Source organism: Dasypus novemcinctus, chromosome 13 (genome assembly GCF_030445035.2).
Source record: "Dasypus novemcinctus isolate mDasNov1 chromosome 13, mDasNov1.1.hap2, whole genome shotgun sequence".
Lineage (NCBI taxonomy): Eukaryota > Metazoa > Chordata > Mammalia > Cingulata > Dasypodidae > Dasypus > Dasypus novemcinctus.
The window spans coordinates 80,771,416-80,786,361 of record NC_080685.1 but is presented as its reverse complement, the minus strand read 5'-3'; the positions used below and the strand labels follow the sequence as shown (position 1 = coordinate 80,786,361).

Here is a 14,946-nt window from a genome sequence, read left to right as displayed (position 1 = left end):
TTGTCGCTGAGGCACTGGACTGGTTAGCCAATGACGGGCAACTGGGCTGACCCATCAGTCAACCTAAGACAGGGATGTGGCTTTTCACTGCCACGCTGCCCAATGACGGGTAAGACTGATCACTTAGCGGGTGCAGCCCTGACCTAAGACAGGCACAGCCCCCCTCAGTACGGGAGCACCTTGCAGCTGCATGTCACCACTGAGTATAAGCCCTGCCCAATATGAGCCATCGCCAGCTGTTCTTCACTTCAGTTCCTAACATATTAAACAGAGAAGGGGGACCTGTTTGGGAGCCACCCGCTGTGAAATCTATTTACAGCCTCCAACAACATGGGTGGATTTCACAACTACCTCAGCCCTGCCCCTCCATTTCCTTCTTCTTCCTCCTTGTTTCTTTGTTCTCCCCTTCCCGCCACAAATCTGGTGACCACAGCAAGCACGCATGCGCAAAGCGCAGAACTCTGCAGACCCGGCACAAACTTTCAGCCAATCCCCTCCTTGGACGTCTGCCACCCGCAAAACCAGCCTACCACCTATGGACACGCTCCCTTCCCTCAGTATAAATTCCCATGTTCTACCCCCAATAAACGAGGCTTGATCAGAACCCTGTCTTGCCTCCATTCTTCTCTCGACTCCTGCCCCTACCCCTGCTTCTTCCCACAGGCCCCTGGACTCACCCCCGCCAGTTTGGGCAGAGGAGTATGGACTAGAGTGAATTTACTGATATTCTACTATGGAACTATTGTGACAAGTAGTGGAAGAAATTATAGCATTGATGTGGGAAAGTGGCCACAGTAGCTGCTGAGGGTAGGGAGAAGGAAGAAGAAATATGATGTGGGGACATTTTCAGGACTTGGAGTTGTCCTGGGTGGTACTGCAGGGACAGATGCTGGACATTGCACGTCCTGCCATGGCCCACTGGGTGACTGGGGGAGAGTGTAAACTACATTGTAAACTATTATCCACGTGGTGCAGCAGTCCCCCAAAATGTATTCACCAAATGCAATGAATGTCCCATGATGATGAAAGAAGTGGTTGATGTGGGAACAGTGGGGTGAGGGGGATTGGGATACATGGGGATCGCTTATATTTTTTGAATGTAATATTTTAAAAAAATAAAGAGAAAAAGTAATTAATTAAAAATAAAATGACTGGTTTAGTTCCTACGGCAGTTTGAGATTATTTATGAATCCCAATAATAAAAAGATTGTTTGTAAACTAATCTATTACACTGGGGGTGATACACTTGATTGCTTTAAATTCAGCTGAGATGACTTAATTAGACTACCTGTTAAAATTAGGGCCTTGATTAGACAACTTCAGGATGGCATGACTCAGGTTGAGTCCCCAACTCCTTGGTGGGTCTGATATTAATGGAAACATAAATACAGATGGGCTGAGATAGACACACAGGGAGAACTTGGTCATTTTAGATACTACCATGTGATAGAAGGGAGAAGGTTCAAACGCCTGAAGTCCCAGAGACAATGGATATTTCCTGATAGCTTACAGGTGATGCTAAGAGAGCAGACACTGATAGAGGAAGTCCTAAGACACAAGGTGCATGCCAGCCTGAGGCTGAGATCAGGAAAAGCTGGGTCCACAGAGCCTCAAGAGAAAAAAGAAGCCCAGAGGGGAAGGCTGAAACCTGACAGAGATCACCCACCATCTTGCTTCACCACATGGCTGCTGACTTTGGTGAGAAAGGACCTCTTATGGTACCTAGAGTTGGACATTCTGTGACTTTGGGACCACAAACTTTGACCCCAAAAAGCCAAATGATTCCCAGTACTTTGCATTAGCAACCCTTTAGCAGACTGATACAATCCCCAAAACAGGGGATGTTTAGCAACATCTTTTTATTTTCATTTGAACTAATACATTCTTTGTGTTCTATTTTACTATACATTTATATCAACATATTTGAGCCCTATTGTATTCATATAAAATACTGGAATTAGATACTCTACCTCCACATTTAGGTGGTTCTGTCCAGGTTCCTTTTAGACATATCACTTCTACTTCCCCAAATAAAACAAAAGATTTCATACATTCATAACGTACTCTCTCATCAGGTGGATATCTATCCATAAGTCTTGATATAATATTAGCATTTTCCACTACAGGTGGATTCACACAGAAAACATCTGAATAGAAAGACAAAAAGTATCTTCAGTTAGTAATCATTTTGAATAGAAACTCAATGAAGGACTTTCAAAATATATTTCAATGACTGAAGTGATGAATGCACAACTATGTAATTATACCAAGTACCATTGTTAGTACACTTTGGATGTATCAATAAAATTGATTTGTTTAAAAAGACATATATTTCAAGAAGATACAGAATCAATAGGTAATCTCTTATGTAAATCTTTACTAATTTCACAAAATTTTTATGTAAGATAGAGGAAAAGTACATACAGCAATATTCCGTGTAGTATTTAAAATTGTACAACCTTAAATCTTTCTCCCTCTACCTTCACTAGAGGATTGGGAGGGTTTTTTTTTTTTGTTGTTGTTGTTGTTGCTTGCTTGGGTTTTTGTTTTGTTTTGTTCTTTTATCTTAATGAAGTCAGTGAAAATGAGGGCTTTCCTGAAATTAATCTTTGAGGATGTAAAGTAAATATTACAAACAACAGAAATTCAGTACAAATTTAAAATCTAAAATAGGCATAATAAAGAGGTTATGAGATAACAGAATGGGTTAGCAATCATCCTGCTTATTAAGCAGAAATTTAGCCCCTTAGAAAAGTAAGCACACATATGCACTTCCTTAGAAAATAAGTAAGAATTAAGGCCACACTTTAAAGAATACTATAATTAAAGGAACAGGAATATATCAATTAAAAAGATCAAACAGAAAATGTGAGATAGTAACAAAAAGTAAATCTATAGTAAATAAAAACAACTCTAATGAATTATTTGGCAACGGCTTAAGGATACATTAATTAACAATGGTATCATTCATGAGAAATTTCAGGATAATGTGAAGTAATAAAAAGCTAAACCCCTTCTTGATGTAGAGAGGGACTGGACATAGCCATCCCAGGTCCACAAGATGGAGGAATAGAGTATGGATCAGAGTGGACTTACTGGTGTTCTGCTGAGGAACTATTGTGATTACTAAGGGAAGAAATTGTAGTAGTGATGTGGAGAGGGTGGTTGATGGTTGGGAGAGGGAAGAAGAGATACGGTGTGGGGACATTTTCAGGATTTGTAGTCATCCTATGTGGTGCTGTAGGGACAGATGCTGGATGTTGTGTGTCCTGTCGTGGCCCACTGGGTGTACTGGGGAAGAGTGTGGACTGCAATGTGGACCACTGTCCATGTGATGCAGCAGGTCTCCAGAATGTATTCGCCAGGTGCAGTGGATGTGCCACAATGATGGAAGAGTTTGTTGATGTGGGGAGGGTGGCGTGGGTGGGGTGGGGGGTATATGGGGACCTCATATTTTTTTAATGTAACATTTAAATGAAAATAAAAGAAAAAAGAAAAAAAAACCAGAATATTGCAAAAAAAAAAAAAAAAAAGCTATGGCTCTGGGACCCAAATTGAAGCATATACACAGAATGCCCTGGAAGCCTTGTTAAAATAGATTCAGGATCCCTCCCCCAGAGTTTCTGCTTCAGTAGATCTGGGCTGGACCCACGAACTTCCATTTCTAACAATTTTGAAGATGACAATGGTGCTAGTCCAGGGAAGAGTCTTTGAGAACCTCTGAGCGTCTAGATTAACTTGGACATGCAGTCTATTCTCATTATGTTTAGGCATACATTTATTTAATCAGTATTGAAATATTATTCTACGTCCATTTTTAAATGATGTTAGAGACAGAAACTTCTATATTTTATTGTCTAAAACACTTTAATAAGTAAATTTTAAAATCGCATGAAAGTACCTTTGCATGTTGGACGTCCTATCCATTTGCCATTAACACACGTTACAATATTTGATCCATCCAATTGGAAATTCTGTTGACATTTATATGTTAATTGTTCTCCAGACCTATATGATCTCTTCACTTGGTTTAGGAGTATGGCATTATCAATGCTGGGTAATTCCAAACAATCTGTATCTGTAAAAATAAAAAAAGTGTATTTATTCAGTAAATCTTTAAAAATATACAATATCCAATAATTAAATTCCAAAATAATAATTAGCTACATATCAAAATGACGAATTCTGATCAATATTTTAATAACTTTACAAAATATGATTACAAGCAGACTTGAATTGATTGTATTTAATTATTCTACATTTATGAAAATAATAAAGAGAAAATAGTAATATTAGAAGCCTGAGAAGATATGTGTAGATGTAAAGCACACAGTTTTTTCTATTTCTTGCATTTAAATTCTTTCCTTCCTCATACAGCCATCAACGTTACGTTTCTATTTCCTTCTTTTCTTGCTTCTGTCAAAATCTAAGACCTATATAATTGTTTTGAATATTTTTGAAAGTTATATATTTATAAGGACATGATTAATAAAATAATTGCAGAGTAAATAATAATGCAGTTAATGAAGGGGGTCAGCTGTGCTGCCGGAAAAGAAGGACATGAACAATTTGAGAATGTATTGCAGAGGATGCAGAAAGTGCACACAAGAGGATATGCAAAGGTAATAATTTGGTTCATGTTGACAAATTTTTCTTTTCACTAAGTCTATGATTCTCTGTCAGAACCCAGAACTTTCAGAGATACCTTGTAAAATTCTAAAATTAGGACTTAGTTTCATAACTGAACCATTAATGCTTTCATATCTATCATCTATACAATAAAATTAAACACACTATACATTTGCATTCTGGTGGATTAGGCCATTTTCCTCCTAAACATTTTATAGAAGCTGGTCCATCAATCCCAAAGCCATCTTCACAGTTATATGTAACTTCTTCTCCATGTTGGTAACTGTCTAACCTTGGAGAAGGAGCACCATAAGAAATCACAGGTGGCTCTTTACATGGATTTCCTAAAAAAAAAAATAGAAACTATAAATCCATATCATGAATTCTAAAATGCAGTTTCGAGTGGACATCCTGTTTAGTGGGTTTATTTGACAAGAAATGATAGCACAGTGAGTTCTGTCACATTACAGAGGAGGGACAAATTGCCTCCTAAAAACCACCATTCTGTTGTCTGTCACTCTTTCACAATCTGAGCAGAAACTTACACTGAAATATTAACACTTTTATGAAAGAGTTGACTAGTGCTTCTCTAACTCACCATGACTATTAAAAGGAAACAGATTGAAGATTAAGGAACCAAGAAAACTACTATCATATTGCAGGGAATCAAAAAAGACATGATAAAAATTGCTTTATATATACATATAGATACATATGCATTAATTTAAATGATGCTGCTTTTTGGGTTTGATGACAATTCATTATTTTTAATGAATTACACTGAAAACAGAGTATCAGATTTGCATACTGCCCTCACCTATGCACTGAGGTATAGAACTCCATTTTCCCATGTGGCATGTTATCTCATCTTCTTCTGATATTGAGAAACCATCTTCACACTTATATCTTAATTTAGTGCCATGGTTGTAGGGCCTAGGGTTGGCTGTTTCTTCACTTCCTGCTGAAAATCTGGATGATTCAATGTGTCCATGTTCTATAAGAGGTGGTTGAGAACATGGAAGTTTTTCTAGATAAAATACAGAGATCAAAGTGTCAAGCACTAAGTCATGTTTAAACTGAAAAAGAAAATCAAATATTATTGGATGCTTTAAAACAGAGGTAATACGAGCAAATATTATTGAAAACTGAACAAATATTTGGAAATTGCAAAGATACATATTTCCATAATATCTAAGCTACGATCCTCTTGTTTAATAGCCTCTTCATTCCTATCCTGTTTATCATAAGGAATGATTTATGCATAAACAAAATTTTTATCTGGTACTTAAATAGTATTGCAATTTTGTCACCTGAATACATTTAGGAATGGAAGTGAAAGAAATGTGACTGATTTAGGCACCTATTTTGCAATGTATTGTTTCAAGATAAGGTGTAATAGATTTAAAGAAATGACTTCATCTTCATTTAAGCAAAACCCAGAAACATATAAAACTCATTTTGAAAGAATGTTATCAAGCAAGTTATGAACTACTGACCAACACAACGTGGTATTGACTGCCATCTTCCATCTTTGCACACAATTTCTTCTCCATCCCGAATTAGATAATTTTCGTGACAAAGGATAGAAACTTTTTCTCCATTCTGATAATTTATTGTGCTTGTCATATTTTGAGTATTAGGAATTTGAGGCGGAGGTGGGCACAATTGGATTTTTTTTTCTAAAAATATTAAAGTTAAATTGTTTGATTACAAATCAGAAGTTAAAAATATAAAAAGAGAATTTTCAATAACTACAAATTCAATAATATATTATAAATGTTCAAATACTTATATGCTCTATATTTATACATGTACTATCTTATAGTTGCATAACACATTAATATTTCAGTTAGAGTTTATATTCTCATGTCTCCCTTACAGCTTCTTCCTTTTCTGTGATGAATCCTGTACAAATTATGTAAAATCTATTTTGATTATTTCTACCTTTTAGCATGCTTTAACTGAATTACAAATTCTCAAAATATCAGACATTAAGTAAAAATGGTATAAGGTCATTTTTTAAAGATATCCATGATTATTGGAATTGGATTAAAAGTCTCATTTGATGTTCTCCCGATAGAACTAGATTTAGCTGATATTGAACCTGATGCTATGCTTTATTATATCATCAGGTTTTTCTGTCTATACCTAAAGCAATATGAGTATTTTATATTTATCAAAAATATTTTCCTTCTCAATTTTGGTTTTAAATTTGGTAGCATAGTTTACAAAGTGTTCTCATGAATTTTTTTCTTCTGTATCTAACACTGTCAGGGAAAATCAAACGCCAGAATATCTATAATAATCTTAATATTGAACAACACAGAGAACATATACCAGATTTCAAGACTAACTATAAAGACTTAATTATTAAAGCAATGTGGTTTGGACATAAAGATAGACAAATAGTCAAACAGACTGACTAGAGAGTCCAAAATAAACCAACAGTCCAATAGTTAGATTAATTTCATTTCAGTCTTTTCCATACGTGTTCTAGAACTGTCTACCAACAAAAAAAAAAAAATCAGCCCCTCTACATAATACTAAAAAATTAATATTAACGGAATACTATTCCTAAAAGTAAATGCTGAAACTACAAAGTTTCTTGATGGAAACATAGAACATATATACCTCACTACTTTCCTCCATAAGAAATAACGATATCCACCTGTTGAACTGCATGTAGTAGGTTTACATTTCTATTGGTCAGAAACTAATTTGTGTGTATACTATGCTTGCATAAATTGTTAAAAAATATCAAAGATATGGAGCAAGGTTTCCCACAGTTGGGGAAAAGTATTACAAATAGTGGGGAGATTAGATTGAACCCTGTGTTATTAGTTGAAATTGGAGGTGTAAATATGACTCAGGGTTTTGAAGATAAATATGAAAAGTCAGAGAAATAGATAGATGATAGATAGATTATAAATAGATGATACATAAAAGATAGATTGATGTTAAATTGATAGATAATTGTTAAATGATAATGGATAGATATCTGGGAGATAGTTACAGATAGATAATAGAGGCATAGGTATAAGTATAGGTGTGCATGTGGGCAACATTTAGGTACAGGAATAGGTGTATGTAGAGTTACAGGTGAGGACACATATATGTCTAAACGCAGGAATGAGAAGCTATGAGACTCCAATACTAATGACCATACCTAGTCCCCAGATGTTAATTCAAATCCACCAAGTTTCTGGGTGTATGGAATACAATGTATGGAATACAAATGGTGTTTAGAATAATGTTTTGGATCATTTCTAAATTATTCTCTAACTCGAAAAGTATTTGTAATAATAAATAGTTATTTTTTAAAAGGATACAAAGATAAACTGCTTTACAAGATAAGAAGAAATAGAATGAATTTTAAAGCATTGAAATTAAAAACTTACCTTTGCAGGCTATTTCAGGATTCCATATTCCATTTATGCAGATTGACTGTCCATATAGTGATTTTCCTTTACATTTGTAACTTAAGTTGGTGTTATGGTCAATTTCTGGCATATTTGATAGATTTCCCTGATGTACAATTAATTTTGATGGTTTACATTTCTTAAGTTGGTCTGTTTCTATGAAGAGAAAGTATTTCCATGAAAAGATTAATTATAAAGAATCTAAGCAACTAGTATATAAAATAGCTGTAGATTCAATAGTATCCTGAAAGCACAATTAATTCTTATAAGTTCCATTGATCAAGTTATTTCTCATTATTTTATTTGAAATGGACTATTACATATGAAGATAACTCCTTTCTCCAGACTTTGAAATGCCAAAAACATTTTTTATAAGGACATTTTGTCCTTAGGTAATTTGACGAGCATAAGAGATTCACTTTTTAGGATGATATATATAGAGAATATTCATCACACAACTAAATTTAGTGCATATTTGCATCTGTGACCTTCATTTTTTTACTCATCTCTATACAACTACATTATTTTTAAACTACAACCATAATACAATACAATAAAGGCATGATTTGTAGGAACAGAATATGAGACGTTGTTAAATACTTTTTTCAATAAAGATAATGAAAGATAATGAGAAAATACACCACAAGATGTATTGCACAGAAAGCGAATATATAAGCAAATCTTTCGTATGAACAGCAGAAAAAGGAGACAGATACATGGAATAAGGAGCTAGATGCAAAATATCCTGACCTGTTTTCAACATATAATCTAAGAGTCATTATACAGCAGATCATTCTATAGTGTCATACTATTATAATGCAGTACTAATAATCTTTGCTGGCAATTTTATTGGTTAATATACAGATCATAGAAGCTTGTTATATAAATATATATTTCAAATATTCAAGAAAGATGTGGGTCTTTCTGAATCTGATAAAATATCAATGTAGGTTTTACTAGTGTTTTTGATACTAACTGGAAAAGCAAAGTTGAGTGAGATCAAGCAGATTAAAGGAAAGTGAAGTCATTGGTTAAAGAGAAATAATGGTTTTGTAATGCAACCTTGAAAAACAATAAAGGACTTTGTTTCAAAACACACTAGACACTTGAGAATGAGTTCTGTGCTCAGAAGGAACGACCAATGACATTGTTCAGTGCTGCGGGAGGCAAAGGTAGGTGTTCTCTGAGTGATGGTGATTGCAGGAGGGTCTGCAGCCAAGGGAAGGACACACTGCTGTCCTCACTGTCCTTGTCATGGGATTGACTGATATCTGCATGGTCTTCTTTGTATTTAGGAGAAAAATAAACATTGAGGAAAGCAAAGAAACCCAAAGAGAAGGAGGTAAAAAGCAACTCTGAGAAGAGAAAATTGATGTATAAGGTTTACCAGAGATGTAATATACCTTAAAACATCCTGGATGGCAGCGTGCTGAATAGAGGTAGAGGATGAAATTTATGGAGGAAAATTCTGAGATCAGAAGACAGTATTAATTGCAGCAAAGTTTGTGGTGTAGGTTAGGGTGAAAATTTGACAGGCTTTAGACCTGATATTAATTTGAGTCTTTTCCCTCACGTGGAGTTAGGTGAAACCATTTGTGGAAAAAGAAGACGACAAAAGTGAATTTGGGTCTTAAAAAAGTGGCAGTACCATTGATAGTAATTGTTCAGCACTATTGAAAAGAATATGTTTAGCCAAAATATAAGGATTAATGAACAACATGTATTGATTAATTTAAGAAATTCTTATTGAACACCTCCTGTGTGTGAGCCCCTCTTCTGTATCATTTGTTCCGTGAACAAAATGGGTATCAATCCATTTTCACCATCCTTGAGTATAAGCTCTAACTTCCCTAGGGAAATTAATGTCTAGGGGATAAAACTGGATATCCAGGACTCTCTTTGAGCAGAAGTCCCTTTCCAAGGGAAACATGACTTAGGGCCCACAAGACACTTTCAGATAGCCATCAAAGATTTGGTCATCAAAGGGGTAGGAACATTCACCTATCAAGTGAAATCCATCAATCATAAATTTTCTTGCCCAACTCCCACTGCCTAAGTTACACTTAGAGAAGTTGTGACCTACTCATCATTCTGCACATTAATTTTGTTCTGCTGCACTTGAAAGAGACATAAAAATGATCAAATTCAGAAGCTTTGATAGAGGCTGGAGCCTTTTGTGCAGTAAAATGATCTATAGGTAAAATGTAGGTTCACACTTGTAAAGATAAACCATACTAATATCAGTGTCAGAATGATCCATAAAGGTCAATTGCTAGTTTATATTATTCCCCTTTGGACACATATTGAAATATAAATGAAAAATTTTAGATTCATTATAAGATCAAACATTATCAGTAACATCTCTAAATTTCAAAAATCTGGTTGCAAATGCATTTTACAACAAAAATATTATACTTTATTAAATGTCAGTTTGAGAAGTATATTCTCACCAACGCACTGAGGAAGTTCAGTCCACATTCCACTTACACATGTAATTGTTCTGCGCCCAATCAGTGTAAATGCTTCTCTGCAACTGAACTCCACTGAATCTCCATGGCGATAGGGAGGGGCAGAAGACAGGGCATCACCATGCTCAAGCTCAGGTATATCTCCACATGTTCTCACTTCCTCTATGCAAATTTCACAAAGATATGTTTATTTCTAACACATAATGTATACCCTTATACATATACAAAGAGTCCAATTGGATATTAATATTTTAAATGCATTACCAATACATATAGGCAATGTTGTCCATTCTCCATCAACACATTGGATTTTCTTAGGCCCTTTCACTAGAAATCCGGGCTTGCAATCATATTCTATGACTTCTTTGTGTCCATATTTATCTTTTTTTGTCTCCTTAACTTCCCCATTGGTAAGTTCAGGAGGTGGCCCACAAGATTTTACTTGCTCTACAAAAATAAATAAATAAATAAAAGAAAATACTGTGTAAATTATGATGAAATTGTCCATTTTACAATAAAAATCTGGCAAAACATTCTTTCTTTGTTACTTTCTAAAAATTTATTACAGCATTCTGAAACAATGAAAAAGAAGGGCATTACACTGATTCCAGTTTCCCATTTTCATAAATTAGATTGCTCTAGCATACCGATGTATATTTAAGATTATAAATGTTCAATAATATGGATAACTTTATGATGTTTATAGATTAGCAAATACGGGCATCTAAATTAAATTAATCTGCACAGTCCATGCCAATTTTTTAACAAAACTTTTTTTAAAAATTTATTTATTTTTCCCCTGCTCTTTCCCCCTCCACCCCCCCCACCCTATTGTTTTTTCTGTGTCCATTTGTTTTACAATCTTCTGTAACTATTTCTTTTTTTCTTCTCTTCTCATTGCTATGCTCTAGGATTCACCAGGATTCGATCCTGGGGATCTCTAATGTGGAGAGAGGTTCCCTGTCACTTTCACCACCTCAGTTCCTGGTTTCTGTTGTCTTTGCCTTGACTCTCCCCCTCATCTCTCTTTTACTGCATCATCATCTTGCTGCGTGACTCACTTGCATGGGCACTGACTCACCACACGGGCACTCAGCTCACCATGCAGGCACTGGCTCCCCACACAGGCATGCTTTCTCTTTCTTTTACCAGGAGGACTCAGGGATCACACATGGGTACTCCCATATGGTAGGCAAAAGCCCTATCATTTGAGCTACATCCACTTCCCTAACAAAACTTTTTGAAAAAAGAATCAACACTAGAGCAAGCAGATGATTATTATTTAAAATAAGTTGTACATGAAATTGAATTGAATATAAGCTGCTCGAATGCTGTTTAGACACACTCATGAAACTGGAGGTAAGGCCCATGCTATATAATGGTCAAATATAATGGTGGCTGTGAGAGTTACTTTATGTGTCACCTTTGCCAGATATGGTGTCCAGTTGTTCAGTCAAACATTGGCCTAGATGTTGCTGTGGATAGATTTTTCAATGGGATTAGCATGTACAATATGGTGACTTTATATAAAGAAGATTTCCAGTTAATAATGTGGATGGACTTCTTCTAATCAATTGGAGGCTTAAACGTAAAAAGTGAAGGTTCCAGGAGAAAGAAGGGATTCTGCCTCAAAAATGCACCCTCACCTTCATCTAAGTTTCCAGCCTAAGTAATTAAGAATCAATTCTTCATCAGAGAGGTCATCAACAAAAGCAGGAGAACACTGAAGAGAGAAAAAGAGTAAGAAAAATGGGTTGTTTGCCTGCAATGCTCTTGTTTTGAAGGACTCAGTCTGCATCTTCAGGCAACACTGAATCCCATCTGCACAGTGATGTTGTTGTTTTTTTAAAAGGCTTCAACCTCCATTTTATCAGAATTTCCAGACTCTAGCCTGCCCTATGGAATTCAGACATTTCAGTTGTAACCAGTATATGTGTATATAGGGGAGAGGGTAAGAGGGAGAGAAAGAAAGAGAGAGTGTTTGTTGGTTGGTTCTGTTGGAGCACACTGACATAGAAAGAGGAATTACAGGAAAAAGGCAAGGAAAGAAAGAAGTCCCTCAATCATGACTACCATATATGTATCTCTGAATACTTCCAATATATATTTTAAGAAACAACTGGCAATTAACTTGTTAAGTAAGCTCAAGTAATTCTCAGTAAGGAAAACTGAGGTATGTACCACCCAACCTACATCCTTGCTACTTATAACATTTCTGGATCAATATGTTAGATACAAGAAACACTAAAAACCCACAGAGAATGAAGGGGGAAAAAAGACACTTATACCAAATTCTAATTCTTTTTTCAGCAATTGTTAAGTGAAATATTCACCTTTACATGTTGGTGTCTTGGGGGACCATCCAAAATGGTAACACTGAATTGAATCTGGTCCAGCAATCGTAAGTTTATATCTGCAGGAGAATTGCAACACATCTCCAACTTTATAACTCTCCTTCTGTGGCTGAGCAAGTAAGGTGTTTTCTATATTTGGAACACTGCATGTTTGTTCTAAAACAAAATATAAATTCATTTAATTTTAGAATTGACTAATTAAATTTTATATGTGTCACATAAAAAAGAGGTGCTACGTGCTGCAAACACAGAAGGGCATCAAATAAAACTTCTATCTTGCAAAAAAACTTACATTAAGGCTTTGTACACCCTTAGGACAACACATGTGTCCTGAAAATATGTTTGTAAACTCAACTTGCTCTTTTTGGATCTGATTTTATTATTAACACTGAAATAATTTAATGTTAAATCCTCCATTCACACTGACTAATTTTTTTTAAATTAACAGTTGGAATTTAAACATTAGAATCATATTAAGTAAAAAATATCCAAATGTCAATTATTAACTTATAATCATAATATTAAATATAAATTATTTTTAAAAGTAATGTCAGGAAAAAAGTAACCAAGCAAATTTGCTTCCATTTTTGTTTTTATATTGAATTTAGGAGCTTAGCTGAGAAAATCACATTTGAATGAGAATCACTGGAATTTCTCGCCTGTAATTCATTTCTAATAGACCACATAGCAATTATTTTATTTGTATTTGTGCTTGTTTACATATTTCGTGCTCTTTATACAAATTGCTGTTCTCATCATTTTGTGATAAAAACTAATTTATAACTCATCATAGCTGTTGGGTAATTTCCAGCTACTATGTTTATATGAAATATGATTTAAAGATGAGTTTGAATGAACATGTTCATAATTAGATACATTTGTCTTTGTTCAAATCCTAGTGTTGACTCTGAAAAGTTCTCATGAATTTTCTACTTCTCATTGTAAACTTTAAGGTTAAGAACAGTGTTTATTTTATATGGTTTATGATAATATTTTTTTAAATTCTCACCAAAGGATAGAAGTCACAGTACATTTGAATTATACTCAAATATTAACCAATATGCATGCAGTTTTCTTCAAATTACGGAGGAAAGAAAATTTTAAAAGAATATTATATTATCATTTGTTCATTCAATCATCAGAGAATTAAAATCTATTCCCCGTTTCTAACAATGTATTTATCTTGTCATCAATTCTGATAAAATTTGCAAATATAAAACTTTAAACATTAAACTTCAGTTTCTACTGCTGACTCTGTTACTCAAATTTCCTTTCTTTCATATTTTTGTTTGATGTTAGACAGCATTGGAACGGCCATAGAAATTATGTATTGAGGTATTTGCATTCTTTTTAAAAGAAGGCATAAGCTTCTGGCTTCGTAAACCCTGATCTCACTGTAATCACATGGAAAAAAATTGCATGATCATCTAAAAAGCTTCTCAATTAGGATAAAATCCTGACTCTTTATGATCCAGGCTTGTCTATGCTTGCAATATATTTTTAAGCATCTCTTCCCCTCTCAATCCAGATCCAGATGTTTTTACCTTTGAATTAAAAAAAAAAATAGGTCAAGTTCAGAGCTGCGTGGGTTGTTACATAAATCCTTCCCTCTGCCCTGAAATGTTTTTCTAATCTTAATTGCACGGATGGCGTCTTAGTCAAAACAGAGCCCTCCCCACCCCAACTTTCTATCTAAATCTTTGGCTTCTTTCTTTTCTTTATACACAATGATGTACAAAACAAATAAAAATTATATTTATCCTTTGATTCATTATTGCTTTAATTTACTGTTTTTTAGTTTTTTTTTACTGTCCTATATTTGAATAATCTGGAAACCAAGTTCATCTTTTATTTTTCTTCATTTCTGGAACATAATAGTTATTGTTGATGGTCTGAATAAATCATATTTCACTCAGCCTTTGATACTTCTAAGCAAGTCTATCTCATTTCTTTAATAAACATATTGTTCTTTCCTCTGCAGACTCTATTTTTAATAATTCACCAAGTGTTTCTTCTACCTATATCGCCCCACACCAATGCAATACTTACCCTCAGATAACCTTGTTTTACATTTTA

The 14,946-nt window shown here is 34.6% G+C and overlaps 1 protein-coding gene across 2 annotated transcripts in view; it reads right to left on the bottom strand.

Annotated features, from left to right (window-relative positions):
• The window catches only part of LOC101431379 (complement factor H-like), a 74,178-nt gene that overhangs the window by 13,147 nt on the left and 46,085 nt on the right, over positions 1-14,946 (bottom strand). For both annotated transcript variants that reach the window (XM_004476364.5, XM_058274907.2), the window contains exons 12-20: positions 12,850-13,026; positions 10,781-10,963; positions 10,499-10,678; positions 8,028-8,204; positions 6,126-6,308; positions 5,447-5,656; positions 4,800-4,973; positions 3,902-4,078; positions 1,971-2,147 (exon numbers count right to left, since the gene is read on the bottom strand). In XM_004476364.5, coding sequence (XP_004476421.3) covers positions 1,971-2,147; positions 3,902-4,078; positions 4,800-4,973; positions 5,447-5,656; positions 6,126-6,308; positions 8,028-8,204; positions 10,499-10,678; positions 10,781-10,963; positions 12,850-13,026 — 1,638 coding nt within the window. The remainder of the gene's footprint in view (positions 1-1,970; positions 2,148-3,901; positions 4,079-4,799; positions 4,974-5,446; positions 5,657-6,125; positions 6,309-8,027; positions 8,205-10,498; positions 10,679-10,780; positions 10,964-12,849; positions 13,027-14,946) is intronic.